Source organism: Mastigoproctus giganteus, chromosome 4, assembly GCF_048544385.1.
Source record: "Mastigoproctus giganteus isolate SK-2022 chromosome 4, ASM4854438v1, whole genome shotgun sequence".
NCBI classification, from domain to species: domain Eukaryota; kingdom Metazoa; phylum Arthropoda; class Arachnida; order Uropygi; family Thelyphonidae; genus Mastigoproctus; species Mastigoproctus giganteus.
Genome location: NC_143578.1, coordinates 197,530,354 through 197,552,083, shown reverse-complemented (window position 1 = coordinate 197,552,083; position 21,730 = coordinate 197,530,354). Strand labels below are relative to the sequence as shown.

General features: G+C 35.2%; 1 protein-coding gene across 2 annotated transcripts in view; it reads right to left on the bottom strand.

Annotated features, from left to right (window-relative positions):
- Positions 1 to 9,063: 9,063 nt before the first annotated feature.
- LOC150087312 (DNA polymerase epsilon subunit 3-like) overlaps positions 9,064 to 21,730 on the bottom strand; it is a 53,095-nt gene continuing 40,428 nt past the window's right edge. For both annotated transcript variants that reach the window (XM_090371981.1, XM_090371982.1), the window contains exons 4-5: positions 17,146 to 17,264; positions 9,064 to 10,312 (exon numbers count right to left, since the gene is read on the bottom strand). In XM_090371981.1, coding sequence (XP_090228107.1) covers positions 10,137 to 10,312; positions 17,146 to 17,264 — 295 coding nt within the window. In that variant the 3' untranslated portion in view covers positions 9,064 to 10,136. The remainder of the gene's footprint in view (positions 10,313 to 17,145; positions 17,265 to 21,730) is intronic.

Below are 21,730 nucleotides of genomic sequence, written 5' to 3'. Positions count from 1 at the left end.
TTTCTGATCAATTTTTTTTGGCAGTGACTTGTTTTTGAACCAATTTCTATGGTTAGTAAAATTATCATCAATAATTTACAAAACAAAACACATAAGTCAATATCAAATGATAACAAAATGACAATTTGGCCTCGCGGCAGGGATGGCATCTCCGCCACCACCACGAGGAGGTAAGGTGTCCTATCTAGTGAACATTTCAATGTACAAATACGTCTTTAACATTAGCTCCACCATTGTGGGCTGTGTAAGGACAAGCGTCCCTCCCTCCAACCTCGCTCGGAGATCAGAGTAGCATGGACAGGATAGCATGATGTGGAGGCCAGTCTCCGGCTCACCACATGAGCATAATTCTGAGGTTACGAGACCCAGCTAGTGCAACCTCTACCTCAAGCCATGCCCAGTCAAGACCGAACAGACAACCAGTCCGAACCGGAGCCAAGGCCTTCACCAGTTCATGGTGTGAACAGAAGGATTGATCAATTGAAAGAAGGAAAGATCAATGGACCAATTCTTTCTTAGAATTGGTCCACTGATTTTGCCAAATGGCCTCCAACTCATCATTGATCCTCCATTCAGATGTTATGTTAAAGGCATTGTCCGCCAGCCCAACCAGAAGCACGACCGGACGACGAAAGTCATTCTGACTTTCAGCGTCCAGTCAGCCATTCACCTAAGGCACTGCCAAAAATCAGAATGACTTTTGGCAGTGCCTTAGGTGGGCCTTGGCTACTTGCAGATCAGCTAGAAGCTTTCCAGCCAATACACATAATGCATCAGTAGCAATTGTTCTACAGGAGAAGAGCAGGCCTCTATGCAGAGAGAAGGATCCGACGAACATGAGTTTCCAAATTTCCCTCCCCAAGCTCCAGCCATGTATGTCAGGATCGGAACAAAGATATTATCATAAAGGAGATGGAGGGGTCCTCCCTTAATGCCCCAATCCACGTGGGTGATTTGCTGAAGTTGGCATATGTTCGCTTTACCATCTCCTGCAAGTAATCGGCATGCACCAAGAACATCAGCACTCTTCAAGGTACACCCCCAGGTACAGGGCTTTCTGCCCTACCCAAAGGGAAAAGTCTCCCGAGCGACAAAATGGTAGCCGCAACCAGCTGAGGCATCCCCTTAGCAAACATATTCTAGTGTGACCGAACGTTCCGAAGTGAAGTGGTTTCTCCATCAAGACAATGCCAGGCCCCATACAGCTAATATTGCACAGGCAGTGTGGTCCGAGCCATAGGTGCCGAGGTTCTGCCACATCCCCCTTGTTCACCAGACTTAGCACCATGCGATTTCTTCCTGTTTCCACATCTGAAGAAATCTCTGAGAGGCAAGGGTTCAACATTCAACATAATGATGCTCACAGAGCCACAACAGAAACGCTTTGCTGTCTTTCAAAAAATGGCTTGCAAGATGCATGGGTACGATGGTGAAAGTGTATATAGTTCAAGAATGAGAAATCCACAGAATATTCAGATGACAATTAAGACAAGATCTTGCGGCAGTTTGCAAATTAAATGATCACTCCTCATATATTCATAAGTTCAGAGAGAATTTTTTATATACGGTGAGACCTCAATATAATGTGCCTCTTCGTACCAGTTATACTGCAGATGTGATCATGTCCCCCAAGACAAAGTTTTTTAAAAAAAAAAAAAGGAGTGTGTTCAAAGAACTAGCAATTTCATATTGGAAACTGGAAAAAGTGAATACTGTATATACTCATCTATTTCGTATTTCTAAGAGAGGGAAACAGCTAAAAATTGGCTGTATATTTGGTTCGATTTATTCAGTTGCAGAGAAATTTTTGTAAACAACAGGGCTCATCAGAGACTAATTACTGTAGCCACTCAGTTTCTAGTCTCAGCTAGAGATGCAATAAAAGAGCATCAGTGGAACGCTAATTACAAACAGCTACTCTGAAGGGAAATATGGCTACAGTTCATAAAGTGCATTACATTAGTTACAGAGTAAATTTTTCCAAACGACAGCATAAATCACTTTACTTCACAGCATAAATCACAGCATTTCTCCATAAATCACTTGTCAGTTTATGTATTTTTTTTGTTTAGTTTAGCCCTTAGCAGTTTTTTTCTATCCTACGTATAACATACATGAACTGACAAGTGATTTATGGAGAAATCATGTGACTTAACTTCAGAACTATGATAAACCAGACAGTTTGCTCTTGATTTAGTTTTCTCAAAATGTGATAAATTCTAGGGCATTAGAAATAAATTCACAGCAAAATTAGTAGGATTGAAATGATGACCACCAAAAGAAAAAAAACTATATAGTTGAAGAAAAGTTAGATTGTCAAAAGAGTTAACAGTGGAAAAACAAAATGCAGTATATTTCACAAGTGTCGAATTCCAGAAGGAACTATCTGCAGTTGGATGAAAGAGAAAGAAAAATTGTGTTCATTCAAAGACTCCTTAGAAGAAGTAGGCCTCCAAAGAAAGAAAACTATACTTTGTGAAAAATAGTGATGTGGACAAGTGCTTATACAAGTGGTTTCTACAGAAGCATAGTGAAGGAGTACCAATAAAATGGAGTAATTTTGAAAGCACAGGCACTTAAATTTCATAAGCTACTTGGTGATGATGACACAATTAAACCTTCTGAAGGGTGGTTTCTGGATATGGAAAGGCTTGTCATAGGATCCCCACATTAATCTTGTAGGCAAATCTGCATTTTCTGATATTATATGAGCAGAAGAGTTTCCTGAATTTCTGCGTAATGTGATTCAAGATGATGAATTCGCATATGAACAGTTGTATAATTGTGACAAAACAGTACTGTATTATAAACTTCTCCTGGCCGAGCCACTGGATATTACAAAGAGAGCATGAAAACTAACAAAGAGAAAATTATGTTACTGTGCACAACCAAAACTGGAAATCACAAGCTAAAGCCATTGCAACATTGGTAAAATTTGAATTCCCCAGCGTTTTGACCATGACAACACAAAATCTTTATCTGTGATTTATAAAAATAGCTCCAATGGTTAGATGATGAGTGATATTTTTGCTTCATGGTTTGAAAGGAAGTTTGTACCATTGGTGAGATACCTCTTGCTTTCTATAAAACTTAAAGAAAAAGCTGTTACTGTTGGATCATTGCCCATCTCATCCTTCAGCAGACATCCTGAAATTGAATGATGGCATGCTCAGTCTCATTTCTGCCAACTAACACAACTGCACTAATTCGGCCCATTGATCAGGGTATTATTTGAGCTTTCAAAGCCTACTATTGTGGTCAGCTATTTGCTGGTATTGTGAACTCAGAAATTCAAGTTCTAGAATTTCTGAAAACATTAACACTCAAAGATGCTGCATATAATATTGCTAGGGTCCCCAAACTACAGAAATTTTTTGCGGGCCAGAACCAGCCTGCAAAAGAATTTTATCAGGTCTGCAGATATTTCAACTAGATTGTAAAAATTAATGTTTAGATTAGATCACAATAAAATTTATAAAAAACACATTTTACAGATTATTTTAACATTCATTGGTTTATTGATAGTTTACGCCTCTGTGTCATTAGCATTAATAGAGGCATATAATGCAAGAAAGCAAGCTTATGCAGCATCAGCCAAAAAAAAAAAAAAAAAAAAAAAAAAACCGTTCCCATTTCACCCCTCCGTTCATTCCAAATACCATCAGCTTAATCTTGTTAAATATTAATTCTGTTATTTTCACTCAAAACTATCCTTTGAAACGTTAAAATAATCCATTAATCTTGACCCTGTCATTAAATAGCAATAGTCATTAGAGACAACAATTATGGAGTTCCTTATCTTGGCTTGGGTGACACTTGTGTCCCCTCCACAGAGACCTACCCCTGTCATATTGGGGTTACCTTCTGCCGATCATGTTGTAAATATTTTTCTGTAATACTAAGTTAGCAATTCACTTGTTAAGTTCTAAGTTAAATATATATACGAAGTTAAATATTTAACTTAGAGTTAAATATAAACGTATATACAAAAAGTCTTGTATATAAGTTTCGTTTAACAAACCATTAAGAGAAAATATGGAAGTGTTGTATTGAGTGAATGCTTTGTGAGCACAACCAACTTTGGTAGCCTCAACAAATAGTTTTATGAAAATTTGGGTGAAAATAACAAGTTAGTGTCGTGTTTTTTAGTCAGGTAAATAGGTACTGTTTTTATCTGATGTTACATTTTTGGTAGTAATTAAAATCGCATTCCGTCGTACGAAAAGCCATGGAAACAATTTACTAAAAATCAGCGGTTTAAATTTTTTTTGTAATAAACCAAATTTATTTCAAATCTGTAAATAAATTTATGTTAAAATATTTCATAAAATTTTAAGACACGTCAGTGTCTTACTTCAATATTTACGAATATTTTTTTTGATTCCAGTGACCCCATAAAAATCATGTTGAAGTTGATGTCGAAAAAGAAAAGTTGATGCTGAGTTTCACATTTTTAATAAGTAGTGGCCAATTAATTACTTTTTTGTACTGATTAATGATACTGGTACTTGTCTTATTTGAAATGAAGTTTTGTTGGTGTTCAAGGAATATAATGTGAAACGTCACTACATCACAAAACATGCCTCAAATTATAATAAATTTCAACGAGCTTTGCAGAAGAAAAAACTCCAAGAACTAACCCTAACTTTTCAAAGTTAACAACAGAAAATTAGAACTTTTACTCATCAAAATTTATCTGCAGTTAGAGGTAGTTTTCAAGCCTTCCAAATCATTGATGAAGAAGGAAGAGCTTTTATGGATAGAGAATTTGTAAAACGAATTTTTGGCAATTGCAAAAGTATGTCCTGAGAAAGTAAAGAATTTTGCATCTGTAAGTTTATCTATATCAACTGTAATGAGAAGAATTGAAGATTTAGGAGGCAACGTTCAAAATCAAATTGTAGAAAAAGTTTGTGAATTCATGCATTTTTCAATAGCAATTGATGAGAGTGAAGATACAAGCCATACAGCTCAATTACTAATTTATATTTGAGTGTAAATCAAAGTTTCGAAGTACCTGAAGAGCTAGTTGCATTAAAAAGCTTGAAAAAAAATAACAGGTGAAAATATATTTTTGAGTATGTTAGAAGCAATTGACGGCCTCAAACTGAATTGAAATTTGCTATCAGAGGTTACAATGGATGGTGCTAAAAATATGGTTGGTACTAAAATTGGGTTCATGGGTAGGGTTGCCAGGTGTCCTACTTTTGGTAGGACAGTCCTACAACTGCAAGTATGTGTCCTACATCCTACATTGGTGCTTAAATGCCCTACATTTACATATTGAAATTATAAAAAATGAAAGTGTGCAGTCTATGCAATTATTTTAATTATTGTGATAGTAATTAAAATAACTCATTAGATTACATGTCACTAAAATGTGGTTACGAGAGCAAAGCACACACCAGCGTCGTGCCCCATTGAGTGGCGCTTTCGTGAAGGAAAAGGGGAAGGGAAGCGTTTTGTTGGCTGCAGTATTTCATTCGCATTTCAGATCTTGAAGGCGGCACATGTAACATGTATTGTTAAAATCACATGTAAAATTGTTTAAGCTTTGTAGTTTATTTTACAATAGTGAGCCCCAAGAATGGAACAAAGCAGTTTAAGTAGTAAAAAAAGAAAGTGTCATTTTAATGAAAATTGGTTAAAAGCACATGGCTTTCTGCAGCACATGGCTGCAGAAAGAAAACGAATTTGAAGGTAGATGTAAGCACCGCATCAAAACATTTTCAATAGCTCTTAAAGGAATCTCTGCTGTGGAATCTCGTACCTTTAGCATGCGACTTTCACTAAGTTCATGCTGTAAAACAGCATGAACTTAGTGAAAGTCACATGCTGAAGGTACGAGCATCTGCAAGTTCTTTAATTAAAAAAATTATGATTAAGAAAGATACACCAGAAGAATTACAAGTAATTGCAATTGAAATGGCACATGTTTATCATACCGTACAACATAACCTATCTTATAACTCATTAGACTGCATGTTAAAGCTTGTTCCCAAAACCAAATGATAACAATTCTTATAAATTATCGTGTGGGAGAACTAAAGCAGAAGCAATAATTATGAATGTATTGGCACTAAAGATATTAGATGACATTATTACAAAGTCCAAAATAAAATCTATATTTTTCAATAATGAGCGATGCATTCAATAAAAAGAATAGGAAGTTCTTTCCATTAACTATTCAATATTTCTCTAGAGATCTTGGCTTAGAAAGCAAGTTAATTGATTTTTATGAAAATGCCAATGAATCTGAATCTATGAAATCTATAAAAGTATCTGTGAATCTATGAAATCTATAAAAGTATCTGTGAATCTATGAAATTTTTAGGTCTCAACTTTACAAACATTTCAGCATTAAGTGCTGACAATACTAATGCAAATTTTGGCTACCATCATTCTTTATATACAAATTTAAAGTCTATGAAGCAAAGGATCATAAAATCTAACTGTTACGCACATATTTTGCACAATTGTTTAAGATTTGCATTAGAAGAATTGGAAGTAGATATAGATAATATTGTATTAAAAATAAATTCCCACTTTAGTTTGTCATTCAAATGATGAAAGACTTTTAAAGATTTTTGCAACTTCGTGAACATTAAGTTTACCGATTTTTCAAGACATGTTGTAACTCGCTGGTTATCATTACAACCATGGATAGAGAGACTTTTACGAGAATGGCCAAGTTTACAATCCTATTTTCTTAGTAATGTAACTGATTTGTCTGCCACTTTAAAAAAAGGTATTACATATAAAGGAAGAAGAAATACCTGTCAAGATTGGATATATTTATTATTTGCCAATCACATTCACTCAATGTTTGAAAAACTGATAAAGATGTTAGAAAAAAACAGCACTACTATTATCGATTTATACCATATACTTAAAGAGTTTAAACTGTAGATTACATCTAGAATTGAGCAACTTTTTTTTGGATTCGAGGTTATGAAAAAGATGAAGCAGTTAAATGACTATGAAAATCAGAAAATAGAACAGGAATTTTTAAAATTTTATCAAAAATCTATATTGTATGTCAAAAAGAGATTCAAATTTAATGACGAATCGTTAATATCAAAATTGAAAATAGACGAAACTTTAACAGAGCTACCAAGTTTTGCCTATTTTATAGAAGTTGCAGAACTATTGAACATTCCCAATTGAAACATGGACAAACTTTTCGAAGAAATTGTTTTTGTCAACGTCAATTTAAAATTTTTGGCAAGCTCACCTAATTTTAGATTAGGTGAGCTTTTCAGGTGGTAAATTTTAAAAAATTTACCACCTGAAAAGACTGACAATATATATAAAATTTAATCATATATTTTAAGTATTCCAACTTTCATTTGTAGAACGCATCTTTTCCATGATGAACAACAAATGGAATGAAGATAGGAATAGATGTTCTGTAGAACTAATTAAAGCATTATTATTAATAACTGTGAATTCCCAAAAAGATTGTTCAACAATTTTTTAAAATATAAAAAGTAATGTGCCCTTGTTAAAATGCACAAAAAAGTAATCAAAAATAAGTTTGATAAGTTTGGACACTAATTTGTAACTAGTATGTTATATTATATTATCAGAATCAGTATTATTATAGTTAATAAAAATATTTCTTTGTTTTTCATTAAAGCAAAATGTATCAAAATCATCATAAAACGTGTTGTTATTTCCATATTCCTTTACTAATTTTAAAAACTTTCCCCAGCAGGAAAAGCTTCCGGGGACCCCTTCCCACCAGGGTGCTGTCCCACTTTGGGCTTTTTAAAACCTGGCAACCCTATTCATGGGTCAGCTTCATAAATATCTTGGAAGTAAAAATATTAAAAAAACAATGCAATTTCACTGTATAATTCACCAGCAGAGTCTTCATGCAGGAAATTTCTTGTAATATCAGCAGTAAATTTTATTCGCAAGACTGGTCTGAATTATCGGCAATTCAAAAATTTTCTCGGAACTACTGAGGCTGAATACAGTGATTTGTTGTACTGCACTGGAGTACAATGGTTGAGTCGCAGTAACGTGTTGAAGCAATTTTTTGAACTCAGGATCGAAATAGATTTATTTATGAATGAAAAATTGAAACTTGTTCTGGAACTGTCAGTCTTCAAATGGTAGTGGAACCTTGCCTTTTTAACAGATGTATGTGAACACCTGAATTTTCTTAATATGAAACTACAAGGACAAAACAAACTTGTCAATGAATTGTATTATAATGTCAAAGCATTTGAAACAAAAATGGAGTTATTTAAAAGTCAACTACTTCGGAATAATTTTTCACATTTTCCATGTTGCGATAATTTATCTAAAAATATGCCAAGTTGTAATTTTTCCAACAAAAGTTTTGTTCAAAATGTTAGTTTGTTGCAGGAAGATTTTGCAGCTAGATTTTCTGATTTTAAAAATAATTCAAAGGTGTTTGAAAATTTTCAAAATCTGTTTGACAACGGAGAATTTACGATTGGAGTTGATAGATCTTCATTCTAATGATGCTCTGAAGACGATATTTAAAAATGAAAATCTAATTCAATTTTATTCAACATTATCTGAGTCAGATTAATCTGAGTAGTGCATTCTAAATGCCAGATTTAGAATGCACTACTGTATAAGTAACCATAATCATATCAATTTTCTTAATTCTTAGAATAAAGATTTCCCTTCATTTCTCTACTGTCGAGGTTTATTCTATGTACTAGTTACTAACATTGATATATTATTTAAACTGTTTTATCATTATTATTATTATCATTACTATTGTCCATTTCATTCTTATACATCTCCAAGTTACTAATCTCATTATTAGATTATTAAAAAATAATCTAAATTGCTAAAAAAATAGTAAATATGATGAATAAATCAAAAAATAAACTAAAATTTAAAAAAACCTAAAATTTTAAAAAATACAGTATTTTATATAAATTACAAAAACAGCACACCACCAAATCTAACAGAATGTAATCATAACAACAGTAAATTGAGAGCAAAATAAACCGAATGGCTACTTTATTAGGTACACCTACCCTTTTCATGAAATGGAGTGCTCCTTCATACTATATATATGCAATTTAGTTCAAGAATTGACAAGGCATGATGGTATGAGTATCTCAGAAAATGCAATGCTGCTGAAATTTTCATATTCCATATGGGATACATCTTGGGTGTATTAAGATTGATTCAAACATTCCACCAATGGCAATCCTATGGTCAGAAACAGCTTGCTGATGCGAGAGGCCAACAGAGGCTGAAAAAATGGTCCCCTTGTGCAGGATAACAAAAAAGCTACAGTTAGTCAAATAACAAATCAAGTACAATGATAACCAAAGAGATATTTTCCTCAGCAGGTTCCTCTCTGTCAGCAAAATACAAAGTATGATCATGATAAGCTCAGAAACACCAACATTGGGAGAGTGGAGAATTGAAAAAACATTGCCTAGTCTGACGAATAACAGTTTATGCTAATGAGAGGACCAGAATATGATGAAAACAGAACTACATGGACCCATCCTGTCAGGTATGAATGGTGCAGGCTGATGGTGGTACATATTGGCCCCCTTGATACCAGTGGAGCAATGTTTGGATGCCACAGTCATCTGGAAATTGTTTCCAAACAGGCATGTCCCTTCATGGCTGCAATATATACATATCTGTGAATGGATCCTTCCAAAAGGATAACATGTTATGTCCCAAGACCAGAATTGTACAGAACTGGTTCCAGGAATGTGAGGGCAAATTCAGCTTAGTAAGGTAGCCTCCCCAGTTACTGGATCTAAATAAAATTAAACACCTGTGGGATAAGATTAAATGAACTCTGAAGTGGATATCAGCAACCATTTAATTTGCAACAATTGTGGGAAGCAATCAATTCAGTACAGACTAAAATCACTGTGGGATGCTTTCAACACCTTGTTGAGTCCATACTATGACAAATCCAGGCTGCTCTAAGGGCTAAAGGAGGTCTGTCAGAGGCTGCTCACTATAAGGTGTACTTAATAAAGTGGCCAATCAGTATTACAGTAAAATACTGATATTAAGAAAAATGCTCAGAATAAAATCAGAGTCCTTATTGTATACTGCTACAAGAAAAAATGAGATTGAAACAACTCTGTTCACGAATCTTGCATATCAAATAATTATTCCATGGAACTGCTATCACTGCTGCTGCTGTCTTCATCCACTTCTATTACTGGGGATTCCTCTTCATCATTATCCTTTTCTTCTTCTTCCTCATCATCAATCACAATAACTTCTGGTTCTTCTTTTTTGGCTTTCTTTTTAGCATTCTTTTGTGACTTTTCTTCATTGTATTCTTAAGTAAACAACAAAATATGTATACAGATTCACAAACTGTATTTTATATACACCGACGAGCCAAAACATTATGACCACCTATCTAATATGTTGGTCTTCCATGTACAGCCAAAACAGCTCGTACCCGGCGAGCCATGGATGTTACAAGATTTCTAAATGTGTCTTGTGATATCTGGTACCAACACATAACAGCAGATCATTTAACTCCTGTAAGGTCCATGGCTAAGACGCTGCAGATTGGAGTTGCTGTTCCAACACAAACCACAGATGCTCGATGAGATTGATGTCTGAGGAATTTGGAGTCCAAGGCAATACCTGAAGTCTTCCTCATGTTCCGCGAACCAGTCTCAAACAATCCGGGCGATTTTGCATGGTGCATTATTCTGCCGAAAGACAGCACCGCCAGAGGGGATGACAGTTGCCACAAAAGGGTGTAACTGGTCAGCAATGATGTTTAAGTAGGGAGTAGACATCAGAGTGCCCGGCACATGGACGAAAATAAGCCAGTGGTGATGGTGTCATGCTTTGGACCCAGGGCATCCCAGGAGAACATCGCCCAAAGCATGACACCGCCGTCACCGGCTTGTTTTAATCCCACGGTGCATCTTGGTGGCATCACTTCCCCAGGTAAACAACGCACACGTATCCAGCCATTCACATGGTGCAACAGGAAATGTGATTCATTGGACCAGACGACCTTCTTCCAATCACTAAAGGGTCCAGTTTCAATGCTCGCGTGCCCATTCTAGGCAGTGTCTCTGGTGAACCATGGTTAGCATGGGCACTCAGAGCGGCCTGCGGCCACACAGCCCCATTTTCAGCAGGGTTCGGTGTACTGTGTGTTACGACACATTACTTCCGTCACCAGCATTCCAATTACCGGCGAGTTGCACCACAGTCGCCACGCATGATCCGTGAGAGCCTTCACTCACCTTCAGCATCGATGAGCCATGGTCGTCATGGGTTCATGGATTTCCCCTCCTCGGACCACTTTCAGTAGGTACTAACCAGGGCTGACCATGGGTACCCCACCAGCCGTGCCATTTCGGATATGCTCCGACCCAGTCGTCTGGCCATTACAATTTGGCCTTTGTCAAACTCGCTTAAGTCTGCTGCCTTTCCCATCTGTAGATCAAGAGTAACCTGATTAACAGAGCTCAGTATCAGGTGTTTTTTTATACGAAGTTCCGACCAGCGCTGTAGTTCACCTGCGGTTTCTTTGATTTGCATAACGACTCGCTAGTCATAATGTGTTGGCTCATCGGTGTGTATATATATATATATATATATGTATATATAAGAGAATATATTTTCTTTGGGACTGATCTTAAACAAGGCCAGATTTACTGGGACATACTGGCTCCAGGACCCAAGGTAACAAGGAGCCCCTGAACAATATAACCACTATAAGGAGTAAGAGGTTTTTTAGCATTTAACTGGATTCTCATTTAGTAAAATTATTGCTATTTTCATTTTTTTTTTCTTTTTTCATCTTGTAAATACATCACAGCAATGCATTGTGCCATGTCAGTATCTGCATTAAATTATGTTATTTTGTTTTCGAGCAGTATAATATTTGTGTGCCAGGTTCCATTAGGATAAACTTGATGGCATGTGGAAAACATGCAACAGACAACCTCTTCTGCATTTCCATAACCTTGTCCAATGTCATCATGGCCTGGGAATGTATTTGCATTTTTGATCTTGACAAAAGATGTTAAAATGTTCAGTACACACTATTGCTATGCATGGAAAACTGATATTTGCAAAAAAGAATTCTCCACCAATTCTAGTTATCCCAGAGTTGTGCTGCCACATGTCTAAGTTCATTGACCTTCTGTGGCATACAGCATCCTTCCAGTGGCACCAAAGGTAATGCCTGGAGGATTATGATACAGTGAATGCACTGAATCAGAGGCAGCAAAACTAATACATTAAAATTTCAATTTAATGGACTATGTGGGGATAAAGACCTGTCCACTAAATCTGATTACCCATTAAACCTGAAAGAAATACACATGGTCTCCAAAGTTACAAGGACATTATGAAAAAGTGCCGTAATATGAAATTTAAAAAGTATATATATATTAAATGTTATAATACTGTATTTACTGCACTTATTGTATAGAGTAGAACAGCTTGAAATTGATTGTGCTGTGTCACTTAGCAGCAGTGTAAACTCTAAAAACTTATGCAGACCTGAGAAATTCCCATGTATGCTTGCTGGAGGTTCAATGACTCTCCACCAAAGTTTCCTCACCTTCCATCAGGAGGCTGATGGAAGGTGAGGTAATGCCTGGCACCTCTGCTTTATTCTGAAAATATTTTAACTGATTATGATAAATACCAGTAAGCAGTTACATCACTAAATCCAGGATGAAAAGTCTGATTCAGTGTACAGTGTCCATTTATTTCTGAAGTCCATAAATTGAGGGTTTACTGTAGTAGCAATGAAATCTTTTCGTATAGTGGAGTAGTGACAAAATGAAAACAGTACCACTGAGGCATTTTTTACATAGTTGGGAGGGCAGAATTTTTTCTTTACATTTCATCACTCACAGCAGAAAGTCGTTAAGCCTGTTTGGCATGATGTTAGGTCAAAAATTACTTTGAATGTAATGTTAGCTAGAAAGATGGTAATTCTTTGCAAGGTTGCATGCAGTATGGAAAAATTGCTAAATTGCCGTTTATTGTTTTTTTTTTAAAGGGACTGGTGGGCCATGTGAAATCATAACATGGATGACACAGCCCTTATATACATGGCCCAGAGGCCATAGGGTGACCCCTGCTCTAAAATATTGGCCGCTCAGCAATTACCAGATATTAACCCAACCAAAATTTATCACACTAGCTAGATAACATGAAACCCATAAACACAATATTTAAAATAAAAATTAAAGAAAGAAGAATGGAATAACATTGAGGGAAAATTTTTCAAAAGTAAAATTTGACACCAAACTGACTTAAGTGTGCAAAAATGGCTGCATATCAAAAATTTGGCAGCTAAATACTAGCTGTGAAATTTATTTCCATATGACTTGTTTAATATGATGTATGAATAACCATGAAAGTTGAAATTTTGAACAATATATACATAATATATATATAATATGTTTTATATTTCAATTTTCATTAATTAAATTCATTATATTAAAGAAAACATTAATGAAAAATAAATGACACAGAAGTTATTTTGTATTTGAATTATTATCATTTGTAGGATATCTGTGACCCACTAATACCACCATTTATGGTTCCCAGTATTATTGTCATACTCATTGTAGGAGCTGATAGCAGCTTTTGACATTGTATTGGAACTTTGTTCCCAGTGCTGTATCCTGTAATATTTAGGCTCACACTACACTATAGGATTTAATCTTCCATTAACCATCATCTCACATTTTCAATACAGACAGATATTTTCAATACAGCAACTCCCCGACTTACATAAGGGTTGCGTTCCGTGGAACACTACACAAGTTGGATTTTACATAAGTTGAAATTTCCCCCATGCTTGTGCAGCACTCGCAACTGTGCTTGCTGAATTGATTGAATCAAAAAAGAAATGTTTCATGAACATGTAAATAGAATTATTTATTGTACTTATTCAATTTTTTAATCTCATGCACAGGAAAAATTACAAAAGCATGCAATTTAAAAAATTTAAAAATTATAAAATTACAAAAAAAGGGAGGAGACAGGCATAACATCAGTAAGTTTTACCTCTCGAGCACTGTTGCCAGAATCAACGTCTTCAGCTGATAAGCACACCACTACGGAGGTTGAGGGCTGTGGAGATTTAGAAGGGGTCGGCCACTCAACCTTACGAAAGAACATATTAATGTATGACTGGACGGTGCGTTTTTTCTTTTCATTGTAGATTTCTTTGCAGCAAGCAAGCATATCATCCACCCCTCTGTTAACTTTTAAGAATTGTTCGTTGTCAGGATCAATCCTCTCAAACCTCGCCATTGTCGATGCAATTTCACAAAATGCCACTGCCATCTCTTTAGTGATGAAGCATCTTGGCTCCTTATTTGGTTTTATGAGCTTCGTCAGCATTTTCTTCTTTCTCTGTCACTGCCTGCAAGTCAGTAAGTTCTTTGTTAGATAATTCCTCCTCTTCTTCCTCTATTAACTCCTCCATGTCTTTGGCACCAACCTCCAACTGAAATAGCTCTGCAACCTTTACAATCTTATCTGTAACCTCTTCATATGATTCGTCTTTTTCAAATCCTTCGAAGCCTCTTACATGCTCTCGGCATATTTTCTTCCATGCATCATTTAAACAACTTTTAGTAATTTCTGCCCAGGCCTTATTAATATTTAAGATGCCATGGTAAATACTGTAAGGTTTCCAAAAGTCTCTTAACATAAAATTTTTCTCACCATATACTGCAGATAATGCCTGAGAAAACGTGCATAAACAGTATGCTTTTAAATTCAAAATAACACCCTGATCCATAGATTGGAGAAGTGAAGTCATGTTTGGCAGTAGAAATATGACTCACGTTCGAATTGAAATCATCTAGATGGGTAGGATGTCCAGGAGCATTATCTAATAGAAGCAAAATCTTGAAAAGAACATAGTTGTCTTTACAATATTTTTGAACCTCGGAAATGAAGCAGCATTTAAACCAATCCTCAAAGAGAGATACTCTTATTCACGCTCTCTGGTTCGATTGGAAATGCACAGGTAGGGTGGCTTTATTGATGCCCTTAAATGCACGAGGATTTCCAGAATGGTACACAAGCAGTGGTTTTAATCTGTAATTTCCTGCTGCATTAACCCCAAGCAAGAGCGTGGCCCTATCTTTTGAAGCCTTGAAACCTGGCATTGTCTTTTCCTCTTTGGCAACAAATGTTCAATCCGGCATTTTTTTCCAATACAGAGCAGTCTCATCAATGTTAAAAATTTGCTGTGTTGAACAGCTGCCTTCATCAATAATTTTTTCCAACACATCACAAAATTTCTCTGCAGCTGCAGAATCGGCACTGGTGATTTCACCGCATGCTTTAACGTTGTGGGAATCAGCACAATAATTGAACCTATTAAACCACCCATTGCTTGCCACGAACTTGGGTTGGGGTGTGCTGTACTTATCCTTAATATCTTCATAAATACTTTTGCTTGAATGGTCATTAGACTCAGGGGCACTTGCTTCTGAATCTGATTTTCCATCCATATTATTAATAGCTTTTCCATCTTCGATATAGCATCTGAACGCTGTTTTGTGATCAATGTTGATCTTAAATGCACTGATCCTTTAACATGTTCTTTTATATGCACACTGTCCCTTAAAATAGTATTCACTGTTGAAGCAGCAAGACCTAATTCCATGTAATAGATGACAAACTTTGTTCTGCTTTGTAATTCTTAATTAATCATCTTCATTTCTAAATCAATTTTGTTTCGTTTCCAACACTTGCACTTGCTGTTGGTTCCTTTTCATTCGCCATTGTAATAAGTAAATAGGAAAGAAGAGAAGACTCTGAAAATTTATTTGTTTTTTATACGATTGATTGAAGATTTCAGTCAAGGAGGAATTCATTTCACCATAATACCATAAAATACCACACAATTCCAGTTATTGGTATTATCGCAAATGCAATAAGATCGAGTTTACTACCCATTTATAATAGATTGCACTAACAGAAAAGCCCAATAAACCAGAAAGTGCAAATTGTTTTTATTGTTTTATGGTTGTGACCTCCAGAAACATGCTTTAGAAAAATATCACAAAGGCACTCAAAATTGATTCTTATAATGGGATCATATGATAACAATGAAAGGGTAGTGCAATTTCCATTATAAATATGACCTTTTAGAGAGATAAATAGCTTAGTAATATAGCGAAATTTTCAACTTCCAAGGACTTGGAATGAATTACAAAAAAAAAAAAAAAAGTGTTATTGGGTTCACATTACGATATTTTCACAATACCTCCATTTATCCCTACAGATGCAAAATATGTTTCCATAATTTTTGCAGTTTGCACCGGCCGGCAAAAACTTATGTAAAGTTGAATTATGAGTCGAGTATTACGTAAGTCGGGGAGTTCCTGTATATGGATAACATGGCCTCTATGATTTGCTTTTGTCTCTAATTCTAAAACCAAAATAAGCACAATATGCTTTCTTGAAAAAGTTAGTGATTCTTTATAAAATTTCCACATGTATAACAGAAGGAATCAGAATTGTTGGCACACTGATGACATGACACTATCTAGTTAAAAAAGAAATAAAAAAAAAGCTACATTAATTATAAAAATGCATACTAATAATAAATTATAATTAAAAGCCTACAAAACTTTCCTCATTAATATCAAATACAATTAGAGATATATTCTATATCAAATGAATGCACTATGATAAATGTTGTAATGACATTTTCTGAAAACTGACATGTAGGGAAAAAAAATGTTTCATCTCCATCTAATTCCAGAATGTTACAGCCTTCCCTTTTCAGTTTGATTATGTTGTACAGCAACAAACGATTTCATCTTGCAAAGATAGATAAAACTGTGCTTTCTTGTACACAGTTGTCATTTTTGATCTAACTGTCAGTATTTTTGTAAAAATCACATCACGTTATAACAAAAAAAAAAAAAAAAAAACTTTTAGGATTAGACTTCAGAATACAGTAAACAGTGTTACACAGAATTTTTTTTAATGTCATAGAAAACAGATAATACATAAATACCCTCCAAAAATAAATAAGAAAAATGTAAACACAAAACAGAAGTTAAAGAAAATAATTTTTTTTGCAGGAAACATCAATATTTTAAAATATCACACTCAAAAAGAAAATATAGTAATGAGTTTACATACCAGATAATATATGCATTAATGCTTTAGCTAATTCTGGAAATTCTAAATCTTCTACTGCTTCTAAAACATCTATGCCTTTTAAGGTCCTTCTGTGATTGTTAATAGCAAAGTTATTGGCACTGAAAAAAGAAATAAGGTGTGTTTTTAAATCTTAAACATCATATTTCATACCATGATGACTGGATAAAGCTTGTGTCTCCCCCCTCATCTCTCTCACTCATGCTAATGTTAGCAGTTAAGCATGTAAAATTTTTAGTCTAGGCTAAGCATGAGATGAAAAACCATTGCACTATTTTAAAGTATTTTGTTTGATTATGTAAATAGTGTAGAGGTAGTAAAATAACTTAAAGCATAAATACAACTACAGAAAAAGCAGAGATATCATTTAAATTTCATATGGAAACAGGCTCAACAAATCTGAGTCAAGACAGATGGTGGAATGTCACATGCCGCAGGAGAGAACTTAAGAGTTTCTTGGTATTCTAGACACCTTCATATAGCACTATATGCATAAGTGGAAGGCAGCCGGTCATTCCAAGGAATTCCAAGAGGTCTGAGAATGCACATAAGCAATGGTCAGTGTACATATACACACAGAACATGGTATGAATAGGGGCTACACAGATAAGCCATTGTTCAAACTTTAATCAGGAAAGTTAATGCAGGATGATGGGTAATAGTACCATGGCCTTCAATGAAGAGGAAAGGATTTCTGGAATGACAAATCTTGATACATGATTGCATTAGATGGAAGAAGTAATGGTGACAACCTAGAGAACATTTTGAAAAAAATTAGATCTATGGATACATGTCAAAAATTGTTTCCACAAAGATCATGTACTACAGAGTACCCCCAGACAGCATTAAACTCTGATCTACAAACCACTATTGTTTTTTTTTTCTTCCTGTCCCAATACTTTTTGTAACACAGTATATATTTTTATATATAAAATGAATAAATATAAAAATTTTGTGTGTGTGTGTGTGTTACCAAAAGTATTGGGCAAGGAAGATAAGTAGGTAGGTACTGGATTTTACTGGTGCATTAACGGCAGTGGCTATTATGCAGCAAGACAAAGGGGCAAGGAAGAGAAAAAAACAACAGTCTACAGAGAAGTTGACAATATATAAATATGTATATGAAAAAAAAGTCCCATCTAGTAATGTATTAATTCCTCCATTTTTTCCCCAACTCTTAAATATTTGGAACCAATATAGGTCTTCATTTAAACATTTTAATTAAGTGTTTTATTATAAAGTAAAGAGCTGAATAAAAATTCAAGTTCTTTTAATTCAAAGTTAAATTTTCACCTTTCATCTGCTTTGTGTTTTATAATGTATTTTGATATGAATGGTTAAGAATACAGATCTTATTTCCTGTTATCCTTACTTTACGAAGTCTGGAAAATTGAATAATCATTTAGATTACTATTTCAAATTCGATGAGTAATGGTATCTGACAGATGCCAGTTTACTTTTTAATTTCTGGAAAATTTTTCATTATTTTTGAATTGTGCTTGGACAATACCAATATTTCATCATTTCTTAATGGAATTGCAATACTATTTTATATGTACTGATGTGAGATTTACTCAAAGATGTATCCTACTGTTAATGGCAAAAGGAAGAGCTTTTGTAAAGATGTCTACAGTGGTCTCAGACAGTTTTTAAATTGATAAGATTATCAACAGTAAATTCTAAATAGGAAGCATTCATGTAAATAATCATAGAAGCTACTAGGATTTTTATACCAAGATATCCTGTTCCAGGATTAGATTTAAATGGATGTCAGATGAACAAATGAGACAAGTGGCAATAAAGAAAAATACATGAGGTGTGCATATAAATTATCAGGGGATACAGGAACCTACAACAGGTATAAACTAGACTGAAATCATGTTACAAAGGAGATAGGCAAGCATAGGCAGATTACAAGAAGTCTGTCTCTCAGAAAGAAAAGTAGCAAAAACCTTTACTTATGTAAACACCAGAAAGAAAGGAATGAATTACACTAGTCCACTGGATATCAGTGGTGTAACTGTTGATGATCCTGCTCACTGTTGGCAAACAATAGATATTGTGTATCTACATATTCACACACAAGGAAATTTAAGGGTGGGGATGCCATAAGTGCATCAAATTCTAACAGAGAGCTAAATAATTTTGTGATAACTAGGCAGAAGGTAAAAGAGAAGATGCTGAGACTAAATGTGAATAAGGCACCTGCAGCAGATGGGATCAATCCAATCAAAACAGGAAACAAAAGCGGTATGCAAACCTCTATCTCCTCTGAATCCAAGGATGATCTCTTAATTATTAGAGTAGCCTTGGATTCAGAGGAGTTCCCTATGGAATGGAGATGTGCAAATGTATCCCGAATTCAGAAAGGATGATCAAAGGGTAAAGTGAATAATCACAGACCTGCAAGCTTGACTTTTGTTTCAAGGACAATAACAGAGTCACAAGGACAATACAGTGCAGGAGAATCTAGAGAGGAATGCAATTAGTACTTTTATCACTTTTATCATTTATCTGTATATATATTTTATTTCTATGTTTAATTATCTTCCATATATTGCATTTTATTTTTATTTTTACTACATTTTTAATAAAGTTTTATTTATGCTTTTGCATTTCACTGTAGTGACAAGATTTGTTTCAGTATGCCGATTCCCAACGCACAAGGCCTTTTTGCTAACATATATTTGTTAGAAATTTTTAATGTGATGTGTGCTGATTCAAATAATTCAGAAGTAAATAAGTAATTCTTCTCTTTTCATTTCAGTATACTTTATTCTGGGCCATACTGCAGTAGTAGTAGTCTGTGACAACAATGCCACCCTTTTGCCTTTCTGAATAATCTTTCTATACAACTATTTCCTGAATATATTCCATACCTGTTGCTTGTAATTGCTCTGGCTTACAAGCTCCACCATCTGAAGCTTGTATGGAGGTACTGAACACCAGTACCTTCCCTGCTCTCAACATTCCCATGTAATGTATGCATAGTGAATTTTAGTGTAGACCCTCTATAAGTCTGATCCATCCAATCTGAGCTTATAAGAAGCTTGTGCCACCCAATTTATTACAGTTTATAAGAAGCTAAAGTTTATAAGCTAAGCTGAGTTATGGTGAAAGAAGGAAAACAGATAAAAGGAGATGGAAGAATGTGAATACAACATAGAGGGGAAAAAAAAGGAAATATAGAGAGTATAATAGGCTGAGAAGAACAGATAAAGCAAGTAGGAAGAGTACAAAAAAAGAAGTTTCTATGATTTAATGTTTAAAAGGGGAGAAAAAGTTTTTAAATAATGAATGACGAACAGCATTGTCATATAAGGTTCAAAACAAAATGCAGTTCACGAAGGACAAGCTTTATCATTTTTTAGCAGTAAACTACTGGTTTTCTTAATATAGATTAAGTGTTACGTTTCTTCTAAACTTAACAAGTAGTGGAGGGTAACCTGATAAATGACCATCAAAAATAACATTCGCACATTAACTGTTAATCAATGATTAAAAATCTTAAATTTTTTTCTACTTTTATAAATATAGTCAAGCCTTTGCTGAAATTGTTTCTGAAATGATTTTTTTTGTGAGTTTTTGCACAGAAACTGCACACAAGAACCAGTACAGTGAACTGCCACTGTCTTTGTAACTATTTGGTTTTTTTCTTGAAGAATAGCACAACTGACAAGTGCCAATGCTGAGTTTGTTTAAAGTTTCCAGTCACTTTTTTTTTCCCTCCGCCCACTAGTTTCACAAGCATCTGCAATCTTACCCTAGTTTTTTTGAAAGGTTTATTATTGTTTACACAAAATAAAGACAATAATTATGTCCCAAAATTTCTCCAGATGGCCGCTACACTGCCTAAAGTAAAGTACATAGTTTCAAACTATGCATGCTGTGAAGCACACCAAATTTGAAATAAATTTTAAAATAAACCTGAAAGCAAAGCAATTAATAGTATTGAATATAAGAGTCCAATCACAATATTATGACCACCCCCCAATGCAGACATCACACATGCCTAGCGAATTATACAGTGCAAGTGTCAAGTTCACACACCGCAAGCATATAAGGCTTGATGTTCGACATCCGTGAACACAGTAACAGCCGCTGTCATGGGCAAAGCACGCGACCTATATCAGACCTAGAAAAAGGCACGATCATCGGCTATCATGCCAGGGGTGCCAGCATGTCTGAAACAGGGACTTTGTGAAATGCTCACGTGCTGTAGTGGTAAAAGTGTATCAAGACTGGATGAATGAGACAGTTTTAAAGACTCGACGTGACAAATGTGGAGCCCCATGTGCCATTGATCCCAGAGGTGAATGTTGGCTGAAACGGTTGGTCAGGACCGATCAACGGACTACTGTTGCTCAACCGGCCATCCAAATGAACCGTGGGGACACCAGAAAGGTCTCCAACATGACAGTGCAGCGAACCCTGTTCACTGCACTGTCATGTTTGAGCAGACGCTTGGTGACAGCACCCATGCTGACAGCCATTCATCGCAAACAATGCCATCAGTTTGCACAGCAATACTGACACTGGACCCTGGCCGAGTGGCCTTCTCCGATGA